Source organism: Salvia hispanica, chromosome 4 (assembly GCF_023119035.1).
Source record: "Salvia hispanica cultivar TCC Black 2014 chromosome 4, UniMelb_Shisp_WGS_1.0, whole genome shotgun sequence".
Taxonomy (NCBI): domain Eukaryota; kingdom Viridiplantae; phylum Streptophyta; class Magnoliopsida; order Lamiales; family Lamiaceae; genus Salvia; species Salvia hispanica.
Window position 1 is genome coordinate 7,930,058 of NC_062968.1, and position 13,445 is coordinate 7,943,502.

Genomic DNA, 13,445 nt, shown 5'->3' on the forward strand with positions numbered 1-13,445 from the left:
TTCTTCTGTCTTCTTTATTCGGAGTCATAGTATTTTGATAAGATCAGCCCACCCTCGATATCGAGATACAGCTCGGGAACCAGAGTAGAAGATCCGTGGTCTAGTATTCAAGATCATCACGTGGAGAAGGCGCGAGTAATCGACGATTCTATGGAGAATCAAAATCGGTAACTCTAAACCGTAGAATTCATGTTTTAGGATTTATATTTTTCTAAGCATGAATTATTTGCGTTCTAGCATGCAATTATCTGGTTTAACATGTGAATTGATTAATCGCATAATCGGTCAAATAGATCCTACATCTCGATTTATTTGTTTTGTACAAGTCTTCCACTGTGCAAGGGGCACCAAAACCCCAACATGTTGGGCAGCATAGATTATATGCAATGGCAGTGGAAGACTGCCCAACGGCGTGGAGAGGCCAATTTACAACCGGGTTCAAAGGCACGCACCACACCATCATATTCGAAGCCATTGCCGATCAATGACTCTGGATTTGGCATGCTTACTTTGGTGTTTCCGGTTTGAATAACGACCTCAACGTCCTACAATCCTCGCCACTCTTCAATTAGCAATGCAGGGGTTTAGGCCCAGCCATCGACTTCACTGTCAACGACAATCCCTATAAGATGGGTTACTACTTGGCTGATGGCATCTACCTGGCGTGACCCATTTTTTTGAAGACGATCAGATGCCCAACTGAGCCGAAAAGGTCTTATTTTGCCGAGAAGCAAGAGGCCGCTCGGAAGGATGTGGAGCAGGCTTTTGGTGTGCTCCATGCGCGTTGGGCATTAGTTAAAGGCCCGTCGCGTCCATTTTACCTTGGAGATCTTGCTGATATCATGTATGCATGTATCATCATGCATAACATGATAGTCGAAAATGAAGGCAAAGAAATCGTAGACGTCGTCGATGAAAACTCTGTTGGACCAAGCCATGGTGTTGCAAGTGAGTCTCATCACCAAGGTCTACCATACAACGATGATGAGCATTTTCAGGCATTTGTTGACATGCGCCAGGCCGAAGCCCATCGTGTACTCCAATGTGGTATGATTGAAGAACTTTGGTCACAGAGAGGCTGATGTTTTATTCAAATTCGTTTCTCGTTGTATTCTGTTTTCCAATATTGTAATACATCGAATAATGAATTTATTATGTAATTTTATTTATATTATTTAGACATTTATGCTTTGTGTAGTTTTTAAAATGAAATATGTTTTTTTGTCATATATTTTACGTTGTCTTTAATTATTACATCAACAAAAATTAAAAGAGTGAAATAAAATAGTGATGATGTGGAAATGAGATAAACTCTAGGATGAACTCTCATTGCAGGGAGATAGGCTATGGGATGAGCCTGCTGACATGGCATGAAAAAATGAAGATAGACTCTGAGACGGGCTACAGATGCTCTTATTGTGAATGGTCTTAGGCATGGATGATGGACTATAATTAGTTTATCCATATTTACAACTTAAATCATTTTGGTGTTAACTCTGTGCCCAATATTTAGTTGCACTCTTCAATTTCAACTATAATTGTAGGTTGAATTATGCATAATACTAAAGTGTACTACTACTACTACTTTAATTTCACTATTCACTACTATTCAATTTTCAAGTTTAAGATGATTTGAAATAGGGTGTATTATCGTGTTAATTATTGTAAGTAATGGCACACAAAAAAGTGAAGAAAAGAATGGGTATGGAAAAATACGTAATTATTTTAGTAGTAGTTTCTAAATTATTGGAGATTATACTAATTTATTGTTCATGCGCAGAAAAGCCCTTTGCTCAGCATACAAAAATAAAGTCGAATCAACATAATACAATAAATTAAAAATAGCCTTGTCCTTAAATTTCAAGTATTTATATAGCCGTAGCAAATGTAGAGAAGTGAAGGGACCAAAATCTACAGTCTCTCATCTCTCTCTACTATTTTTCTCTCCACTCGCTCACGTTTCCCGGCAGATAAACAGGCAAATCCGGCGACACAAACTTGAATTTCAATAAAATATGATTCGAATAGAATGACTAGTCATCTTCGGGGCTCGATTTCGCCATGTCAGACTGCTTCTCCGACCTCCTCTGCGCCGAGTCCTGCAGTGGTATTATCTCCCCCGGCAGCAGAGATTACTCGCCGGAATACTCATCGGATCTCGATTCTCGGCCGCCGGACGCCGTGGAGTCCATTTCCGGACTGTTGGAAGACGAGAGGGATCTAGCCGGACTCAGTAGCTTCCGCGCTGTCGATCAGCCGATCGATTCGTCGATTAGATCGGAATTTATCGCATGGATTCTCAAGGTATATTTTATTTCCTTTTTCCAGATTCAGGTATGCGATTCCGGCTACCGTGCGCCGGTGGATAGCGCGTAGCTTCACCTTACTTTTAAATTGATTGAAAATGGAGGCGGCGCAGTTTTAGAACTGTGTCTATTATGCGCCGCCAGTGCGAGGCGATGGAACAGTAATTCTTTGGCGCATTTATGCATTGTGTATGGATGGTTTGACTTTGACCGATGCTTTATACAGGTGCATCGATATTACGGTTTTCAGCCGTTAACGGCGTATCTCTCCGTCAACTATTTTGATCGATTCATTTGCTGCCATCACTTGCCGGTAACAATTCTGTCACCGTTGAGTAGTTACAGTTTTGCATTTGACGTGTACAAAAAATCATTTCATAGGTGTATCAATAAATATTGATAATATCATAATACTAATATTTATCGTTGGACTTTTTTTGTAAGTGTGCCTATAAATATAATCCATCCACCCACTTACAAATCATTTAATATAATGCAATGTTTGGTACAAATGAATAAAGGTGTTGCATAATTAGACTGCATATATAATAAAGCAATTTAACGCAGATAATTATTTTAATTGCTCACTAAATACTAAGTTGACGTAAACACCCCACTATTAATATCCAAGTCCAATTATTGAAATGACGCAATATAGATTTTGCTTTTCGAAACCAATTTCGTTTAATAATACTCTTTTAAATTGATTGAAAATGGAGGCGGCGCAGTTTTAGAACTGTGTCTATTATGCGCCGCCAGTGCGAGGCGATGGAACAGTAATTCTTTGGCGCATTTATGCATTGTGTATGGATGGTTTGACTTTGACCGATGCTTTATACAGGTGCATCGATATTACGGTTTTCAGCCGTTAACGGCGTATCTCTCCGTCAACTATTTTGATCGATTCATTTGCTGCCATCACTTGCCGGTAACAATTCTGTCACCGTTGAGTAGTTACAGTTTTGCATTTGACGTGTACAAAAAATCATTTCATAGGTGTATCAATAAATATTGATAATATCATAATACTAATATTTATCGTTGGACTTTTTTTGTAAGTGTGCCTATAAATATAATCCATCCACCCACTTACAAATCATTTAATATAATGCAATGTTTGGTACAAATGAATAAAGGTGTTGCATAATTAGACTGCATATATAATAAAGCAATTTAACGCAGATAATTATTTTAATTGCTCACTAAATACTAAGTTGACGTAAACACCCCACTATTAATATCCAAGTCCAATTATTGAAATGACGCAATATAGATTTTGCTTTTCGAAACCAATTTCGTTTAATAATACTAGTAATAACTAATAAATCTAAATGATGACGAGAAGAAGTGAAGAACTATATTAGCACGATGCTTAATATTGTAATAAATAAATAATTAAATAAACACATGGTAGTAGCTAGGGTGACCCATTTGTCTCATTACTTATTTGTAACTTTATCTAATCTTTGATTTTTTGTGTATTAAATCTTGTGGCAGAAAATGAGTGGATGGCCGCTCCAACTACTATCAGTTGCATGTTTGTCTTTAGCTGCAAAAATGGAGGAACGTCTAGTTCCTTCTCTTTTGGATCTTCAGGTAATATATATATATTGATTGCCCCAACACTGACATTTACGACATTATAAGGGATAATTTTTATAAATTATCTATGTTTAATTTTATTTATTCATATACAAATATGTTTGTTAACTATCGAAATCGTACTTTCATCTAATTTTGCTTTCAAATTAATTACTATCACATAATTTCAACATGATTGAAGCATTTAGCTAAAATCCAATATTATTTCAGAATTTATAGTATGAAATTTTAATAAATCATTTGATTATATTAGGTTGAAGATGCGAAATATATTTTTGAACCAAAAACTGTTCAAAGAATGGAGCTTCTTGTTCTAAGAATCTTGGATTGGAGACTTGGATCCATCTCCCCATTTTGTTACCTCTCCTTTTTCGCGCACAAGATTGATCCATTTGGAATTTATACTGACTTCCTCACTACAAGGGCCAAAGAAATCATCTTATCAACAATTAAAGGTATATGTATCTAATATAATACTTAATTGATTTTCTAATTGAAAAAAGATTTAAATTTCTCCTTTCTATATTAACAGAGACCAGCTTGCTTGAGTGTAGGCCATCTTGCATTGCTGCTACAGCAACTCTGTGTGCAGCAAATGATTTGCCGAAATTCACTCTAATCACTGCTCACCATGCTGAGTCATGGTGTGATGGACTCAACAAAGTAATTAATATTTTTAACCGTATGCTAATATATACAGTATATAGAAATTAATTGGTGTTATATATTCTTGATTATGCAGGATGAAATAATGATGATTCGATTGAAAATGAAGGCAAAGAAGCAGCCAAAGGTATTCCCAGAGGTTTCAGGGACATACAGAGCAAGCACTGATTCATTGTCTTCTTCATCTTCATCTTTTAAGAGAAACAGTGGTGGGATGGATGAAAATAAAGGGACTCGGATTAAGAGGGTTAAATATGATCAAGAGTTGCATAATTAGAGGAAAAAAAGAGAGTGGGTTCTAGAATAATAATACATCCTTAATATTTTTTCTAATTTAAAGAGTGATTATTAGCAATAAAAAAGTTTGAATAGTCTTGTGAGATTTAATTAGGGACAAAGTTTGCAGGATTTCCAGTTTATGAAACTGTTTTAGTACTATAGTGGGGACTGGGGTATGAATGAATTGAATTGAATTGAATTCAATTGTGGCATTCATTACTGAATTAATAGAGATTGGTGGGACCAAAAATGGCTGCGAAAAATCAATTGAGAGAGCAGAAATTTGAGTGAGGCTGCAGCTATTTAGTGTGAGCCGAGGCTCCATTAATTCAAGAATATTTATTCATTTTCCATATTTTTTAGTGATGAGTATGCAGCGTGTACATAAGTCCACGTGTGTACGTGTGGGAATTGTCATTTTTTTATATTCGTATATATTTGGATTTTCTTCCTATTAATATTTGTTTCCCAAGACAGCGACGTGTCTTTGTTTGTAATTTGTTTATTCAGTTTTTTCTTGTAACATTAATTTGGGGATGATGGACGTCTTTCTGAGAATGTGCAAATGCATGTGATTGGCAATAAGGATTTTGTAACATTTCCTTTTGTTTTTATTACTCCACCAAGTATAAAGTGATTATTAAGACTATTGAAGAGAGATATGAATATGTGAACATTGATTGAATCAGAGAAAATGACTTATTAGCTGATGCTTTTCTCGTAGACACGACAGAGTGCTACTCCGTCGATTCAATTATACTTAGTAATTAGAATCTTAAACTAATAAATCTTAAAAACTTCATGGGACAGAGAGGGACTAGGAAAAATTGTAAAATAGACACTGACAAATTTTCTTAGTTCAATTTGTTTATTACTTCTTGGACTGTCATCTCTTACATACTGTTTTATCCTCTTAAAAACTCGAATTAAAATCATTTGCAGTGATGATTATTGAGTGTAAAATTAATTAATTTAGGTGGTGTTCGGTTTTCAAGATAAAATAATACTAAAATATAATTTAGGATTGAGTTGTAAGATTATTTTAGTTATATGGAGTTAAATATGACTAATTATCCCATAGTTATCTATCCAAGATTGAGTTGACGAGTTGAATCTCTTGAACCTAACACACTACAAATTTAATCTCGGATATAATATTGCAAACTATATTAATATTCAAATAAATGCAGAAGAGAGTTGAGACGAGAGTGATATCTACCATCAATTAATGTTCCAAAGAGTAGGAAAAAATTGTGTAGCTATTAATTAATCAGGATGGAGTCAACATATAAGTTTCCTTATTCAAAGGATACATTAAATGGACTGATCTGCGTTTGTTTGATTAAAATTAAGTACCACCAAATGACATTTTCTATTTAATGATCATATGTGATGGAGAGTACCTATCTGTTTGTGCTTTTTACTAATTTGTTTATGAGCAAAATGGGAAATTTTCGAGCACTAAAAGTGGCTGATTAGCTTTATCTATGCTGTTTCCTAGTCAAAATGGAGTAAAGTTACATTACTAATGCATCACAACTCAAGGTGTGCTTTGCACGTGGGTTTGTGATAGAGACTTAAACCTAAGATGGGAGATTTCATTGAATAAAACATGGTAACTTGCAAGTTTTAGTCTGTATTAGTTAATAATTTGCTAGTTAATTGTGTTCCATAAATATTTTCAATACGAGAAAAACTTAATCTCAAATAGTGAAATACTTTCACATATTATGCACTAATTTTTAGCACTAAATAAACCTGCAAGTATACAAAGTATAAATATTATATCTAATAGTCAGTATCGGATATCGAACACGGGGAAAACAAACATAGACTGTCTATCTTCTACTAAAACTCAATTACTATCTGGAGAAACGAAAGATTTTGAAAACTTTTTGAAAACAGAAAACAATAGAAAGGAAATAACAACTGATTGCAAATAAATCACGGAGATAAATATAGAGATAAGGGAATCCCAGGGATGTGCGTTCACAGTTATAGTTATACAGATTCCAAACTACATTACCTTAGCACAGTTATTACTTTGATAGGACGAGTCACCTAGCTTATGCTCATGCGATGCAAACGTTGATTACAAGATTAGGGTTGTTAATCCTAACACGTAACTCCATAAAGCTCCTAAGACCCTTGAAAAGTCCTCTCTCTCAATTAACAGTGCCGTTTTAAGGGAAGGTAACTGTAACGTCTACTAAGTGGATCTAACTCGCTCTAACTCTCTCACAGTTATGAAGCAAGTTATATTAAATCATGCAAGATTGTGTCACTCAATCATGCAGCATCAGAATTACTTAGAGAAGAAAAAAGTAAAAACAAAACGGATATTAAATAGAAACTGGAATTGTATAACCAAAGTCGTTACTAACACATCCCTAGAATCCTATGAGTTTAGTTACACATAGTGAAATAAGCTAAACACATAGATTGAAGGGAAGACAATTTGAACATAAAACTAAAGCAAATAAAACTCGTAGGTTGAATCCTTGTCGTTCTTGATGCTCCTCAACTCCTTGCACAAAGAGGTACTCTAGCTTTTAATCTCTGGGAATTTATGTTGCAAAAAGAAGCTCTAATTTGATGAAACTTGAGGTCCTATATATAGGGGAAAGTCAATCCTCATTGTAGAAGGAAAAGATCTTCAAAATATGGTATATCTTGGAGCAGATCTAGGTCTGATCGGATTCGCCGCCATTCTCCGCCGGGCCGCCGCACCTTGGCCGGCGGTCGCCGCATTGCAGTCCAGAGTCTTTGTTCCTTCGGCGGCGGACCGCCGCATGACTTCCGGCGGTCGTCGGGCATCTTTTCCAAGTGTAAATTTCCGAGGCTAGCCGCTACATAGCTCTGACCGCCGGCGCCGGCGGTCGCTGTACAACTTGCGGTGGTCGCTGGTCGCCGTCTGAACTCCAGAATTCCAGATTTTGCGTTTTGACTCCCTTTTTCGGCTCAAATATGCACATTTCTCATAAAACACGTAAAAATACTAAAATAGATAAAATATGCAAATAATGGACATGTAGAGTGACTTTGACATAAAAAAGGGACCAAATAATGGCCTTAAAACAGTGCAAAATCCGAGCATGTCAACTCCCCCAAACTTATATTTTTGTTTGTCCTCGAACAAAATAATAAAGACACAAAAATAGATGCACGGAATGCACAAGGACTAGACGGCGTAATTGCCTCAAAAGATGAAAGAATAGATTAAGCATGTATTAACGCAATCAAATCAGGCAAGGCTTATTAGTGCACTTTCATCACTAACTCGTGGAACACATTGAATTCTTGAACTCACATGTGGAAAATTTCCAAAGATAGGAAGTGTTCTCTCACTCTCAAAGTGTATAGAGGTAGTGTGTATAAAAGCACTCAAGTCATGCATCATGCAAAGTTTACCATAGGCTTGCTCAAAGTCTAATCCCTCCGCTACTCGATGTGATTAAGCTTTAAAAGTCCGAAAGGTCTTTATCTTTGGTTGTAATGTAGGCTCTTTGGTAGGTGAGGAATATTTGGCTAAAAAGTGACTCAAAATAAAAATATCCCAAGTAGAGTTAAAGTGACTCCACTTTTCTAAAAATCCAAGACACTTTTAACACTTTATTTTTCTCCTTCAACTCACTTTCCAAACCATTGATTTTTTTTTCTTTTCCTTTTCAACCTTTCTTTCTTTTTCACACGCATCCTTTCTAGATCAAGCACATACTTTGAATTTTTCTATTTCACAACTTGTACTTTCTTTACATTAAGCACACTACTTTTTATACTTTCCTCCTTATCTCTATAATTCCTTTACAAAAGATAACAAAAGCTATACTAACCCAAGAAATTGTTCCCATTTATTTTGGCTTCCAAAGAAAAGGTTTAAAGGCTCAAAATTGGCTCCAAAGGGAAAAATTTTGAAATTTTGAGAGGGTCAAAAATTTTGGATAAAAATAGGGTAGAAAAGATGGCCAGTCATCATTCTAAATCAACTTAAACACTATGTAAACTTAGGCAGACTAGGAGCAAGTTCTAGAAACATATACATGAATGTAGATAAATCACACAAGAAAGAAATTAAGGCTCAAATCTCACAAAGTATAAGCATGATTCAAGGCGAACAAACAATTCAATAATTATGCACCTTTTCACCAAACCATCGAATCAAAATGTGAAGCCATTCTTAAACATGGATGGATGTAATATCATTGGCAACTCGGTCTAATGTGTGTCCCTAAGCATGCGTGTTTCTAAGTTCTTCATGTTATGTTCACGACATGGATTCAAGAAAATATTTTAGAAAACAAAAATCACCTACGGGATTTTGAAAAACAAAAGCAAAAACTTATAACAAAAAGAAAACCTTAAAACAAAAACCTAAACTCACGGCCCACCACTTCATCCCCCCAACCTTATTTACAACAAAGTGTAAAATAAGTTTATAGAGTCGGTAGGGACGTGAGTGTACTACTAAAAAGAAAACATACCTTGAAAAATTTCGCATAGAGGCTTAATGGGGTGAAATTTCGAAAAAGTTTTGAAAAATCGCGCTGGAAATTGTGCCCAGGTGGCGGTCCACCGCGCCCTGTCCGGCGGTCGCCGCGCAACGTCAGATTGTTCCAGCGAGCAGGTGGCGGACCGCCGCAGCATATTCAGTGGTCGCCACGTAGAGGTCAGAACCTGCAAAAAATTTTCAAAGCACAAAATTAAACAAAAACCAAAAGTACTTAAGAATTAAAGCAAAAACTGTCAAAAATATAAAAGAAAATTGTCTTAAAAATCATCCAAAAACATGATACAAATGCTCATTTAAAGTCATTGAGCTTGACTTCTTCAATCTTGAGAAGGAGGGGGGAAATGGGCGTTGAGGTCGTCGAACACGCCAATAAGATAGGTGATGTCGCCACTCATGGTTTGGCGCTCTTGTCGAGCCTCGACAGCCATCCTTTGGAGCTCTTCAATCTCTTGACGGCGATGGACGTCTTCCAAACGTTGTTGCTCCCAAAATTGTTACTCCGCCGTGCGCCAATCCCCTTGAGCCGTCCACCCTTGGCGGTTGAAGGCGTTTTCCCTTTGCTCCGCCCATCGATTGTCCCAAGTGTTGGACACGTTTTGCATGTAGGAGTAAATTTCTCCTAATTGGGCGGAGGTGTTCGATTAGAACTCCTCATTGGGATTTGGACTCCCAGGGCGGCGGTTCGCTCGATTCCGACGACGATGACCCTCCACTTCCTCTTCTTCTTCTTCTTCTTCTTAGCAATGTTGGGGCGGCGGTGGTGGCGGCACTCCACTATCTTGGGCATGCGAATGCTCCCCTTTTTCATTATAGTGATCAATAGCGTCATAGGCGGAGTCATCATCGGCTTCAAAGATGGGAATGCGAGAAGGGATGTTCTTCTTTCTAAACTCCCCGTTAACGGGGTTGGCCTCAATGGGTCGAGCTTTCAATTAGCTTGGTTCGCCCAAACATCGACCTTGGTCAACTGCGGGATTGGAACAGGGAAATGTAAGCCTGCCACTTGCAAGAAAAAACCTTGACCCCAATAGTCGGTCTTCAATAATCTCAACGAGAAGATCACTTCATAAGTGATAAATCACTCCCCTCCATCTTCCGTCAAGCCAGCGAGAGAGATGCCCAAGTGTTCGGCAATCGCCGTTATCAAACCCCCACAACATATAACGCCTATGTATTTCTTCGTGATCCGGTCTGAAGGAAATGGCAGCGGAAGCGGTGCGACGGATTAACATAATTTAACAATTATTAATCGCACAAATAAATCACATAATAATCAGATCTATTTAGCGGATTATTTAGACAAAATCTATTAGCGTAATTCTCACATGTATCATGCTCATAACTTGAATTAATCATGCTTTAAGAATATTGAAACCTAAAACATGCTTTTCTACGGAGCAGAAATAATACCTAATTAATTCTCCTAAGAATTGAAGATGGCTAGCAGCTTCTCCACGTGACGCTTTAAATACTAGACCACAAATCTTCTCTCTGGTTCCCGAACTGTACTCCGATATCAGAGTGGGCTGATCTCACCAGAATACTAGGACTTAAATAAAGAAGACAGAAAAAATCCTTATAGGAATAGGACAAAATTTCGAGCTCCACTCTATATGGGGGAGACGAAAATTTTGAGTATTAAAACTTATGATTTCTGTCTCTTTTATTCTCCTATTTATATTAAGTTCCTTTTGGGCCCAGACATGGATCTATGGAAGGTTTTGGATATGGGCTCATCCAATTTACTTTTTACTAATTAAATTGAACCCACAATTTAATATAAGCTTAATTGGAATATTACGAGCTTCCACTACAAAAGTAATATTGAACTCTCCCCATCCAAATCCGAAATTATAAGTAATCCGAGTTTCCGTTTAACTTTCATTTCCCGAGCTTAAGATAAAAATGTCCATTAATTAATTGATGTCTGCTATGGACTTAATTAATTAACTTCTTATTAATTCCAAGAGTGGACTTAACATGAAACGCTTATTTATTATTCATAGAGTAATCAAACTCCAACTAGCTAGGTTCCGAATAATAAAACCTTGTTTCGCGCTCCTCTTAAGGACATTATCAAACGAGACTCTCCTCGCGCACGATTCAATATAATAGCCATCCTAGCACCGCTAGATATTAATCACCACTACCCAATATATCAGGATTATTGGGTTACGAAAAACCCGCACCATTTGATAAGTCAAAGTAATGCATAATCAATACCGTATGCTCAATGCTAAGGGCAAGTCTTGCTGTTAGATCCGTTCAGTGCTATACCACACCAATGTCATCTTATTTCAGTAAGGCTTAGAAATATGCGGACTGACATTGCAACCTTTTTTGATGGATAGTCTAATTCCATCTAGGTTGTAAAATTCTTCTTTTTCTTTGTTTAGGACTGACCGTGTTACCTTAAAGTGGACGCCTTCCACACTTTCTTAAAACATGTACCCGACTCAATCGGGACTCACTGAGGGAGTATAACATTATCTAGTGCTTGATTTGTATTAAATGTATAATACTATTAGAGTTATTGTGTTGAAAATAATTACAAATCAAAATATCAAAATATGTTGGACTTGAAATGGTGGGGTGCACTATGCCCGTGCAATAGTGCAATGAAAACCCAAGTAGCAAGCTTCTATGATGGATCTTCCCCTAAAAAAATAAATTTAATACTATGTGAGCCAATGGCCCACGTATAAGATACTATTAAACAGATAAAAACAAATACTACACTTGATTTTAGCCAAAAGACAGAGAACCATATGACCTTCTACATCTACAAACCTCTTCATTTATACTTAGTTTTTGTAAATAACTTCATTTGCATATCCGATGTGGGATAATTGTGCAAAACTAATTAAGTATTCTTGCACACTTTGTGAATGATAAAGAAAGTAGGTATCATCTATGAACTGCTTCAAAAAGGGAAATGGCAAACGTTAGTTTTTGCTACCATGTAAATCTGGGAACTCAAAAAGGTACATGCAATGATGCAATTGTCACTTCTCGCATGGTTGCAGACTTGCAGTCAAGGCTAAAACAGAGTAAAATAGGGAATTCTAGGGGGGGAAAATCACAATTCTGGACGTGTAACTCAACCAACTGGATTTAGGGTGTGAAATCACTCAGTTGAGTTTGAGTAGACCCCTATGGAATCTCTTGCGCAACTTTGACTCGATCGAGAAATATTCCAGGTATGGAGCCACTCGGTCGAGTAGACTCCTCTGGAGACCACTCGTCTCCTCAGGTTGCCTTCAATTTGTCTTCGTTCTTGGGCCCAAATCAACCCATCGTCTGATGGCAGCATGACACTTGATGTTAAACTGAGGTTCACATCATCTCCGTCCATAAAAAATGTGTCACAATTTTCTCCACAAGAAAAAAGAAATCACATTTTGTTTACTGTAGTAGAGTCCACACAATTGAAAATACTAACTATACTACATATTTAAAGTGAGAGTTTAGTTCCACTGACACTAACAACAATCTTATTAAAAATTGTCAGCGTCCACAATATGACAAATTTTTATTTATGTAGGGAGTCAGGGAGTATTTATTATTGATATCATTAACTTTTATAAAAAAAGCTAAATCTTAATTAATTAATTAATTAATTAATGTGAAGCTATGAAGAAAAATGATTAAAAGCATCCACAGTTGGGCGGACTCCATCCTATAGCCCGTCCTATACCAATTTATTGTCCTCCACAGTGGGGCGCCCTATACCACGCCCTATCTTTTTAACAACTATTTTATATTTATGTTATATTTATGTTTTATGTTTGCAAATATGTAAATTAGCAAAAATAAAAGCAAAACAACACAAATTAAAGGCAAACCGTACACTTACTTAATTTTTAAAAAAGGTACAAACATAAGAAGAGTGAAAAAAAACAAGTGGCTTTAGAGCTCATCGATCATCTTCTCGAGGTACCGCCACTCTACCCGGGTCCTAGCAGTGCATGAGGGCGTTGTTCTTGTGCATGTCCAACAATGTCCTCTGTAGGGCGACCACGACCAAGTCCACGTATGCCTATGCCTGAGAGGAAGTCAGGCTGGAGCCGGGTCTTCTGACG

At 36.9% G+C, this 13,445-nt stretch overlaps 1 protein-coding gene and 1 pseudogene across 1 annotated transcript; one reads left to right on the forward strand and one right to left on the reverse strand.

Moving 5' to 3' along the window:
• The first annotated feature begins 869 nt into the window (after positions 1-869).
• On the forward strand, positions 870-5,438 carry LOC125220291 (cyclin-D1-1-like). The gene is made up of 7 exons (XM_048122449.1): positions 870-1,034; positions 2,038-2,304; positions 2,533-2,619; positions 3,804-3,902; positions 4,162-4,363; positions 4,441-4,571; positions 4,651-5,438. Exons 1-7 carry the CDS (start codon positions 870-872, stop codon positions 4,849-4,851), a joined length of 1,152 nt encoding a protein of 383 aa, XP_047978406.1. The 3' UTR covers positions 4,852-5,438.
• Positions 5,439-11,949: 6,511 nt separating this feature from the next.
• LOC125185859 lies at positions 11,950-12,132 on the reverse strand (annotated as a pseudogene).
• Between the last annotated feature and the right edge of the window lie 1,313 nt (positions 12,133-13,445).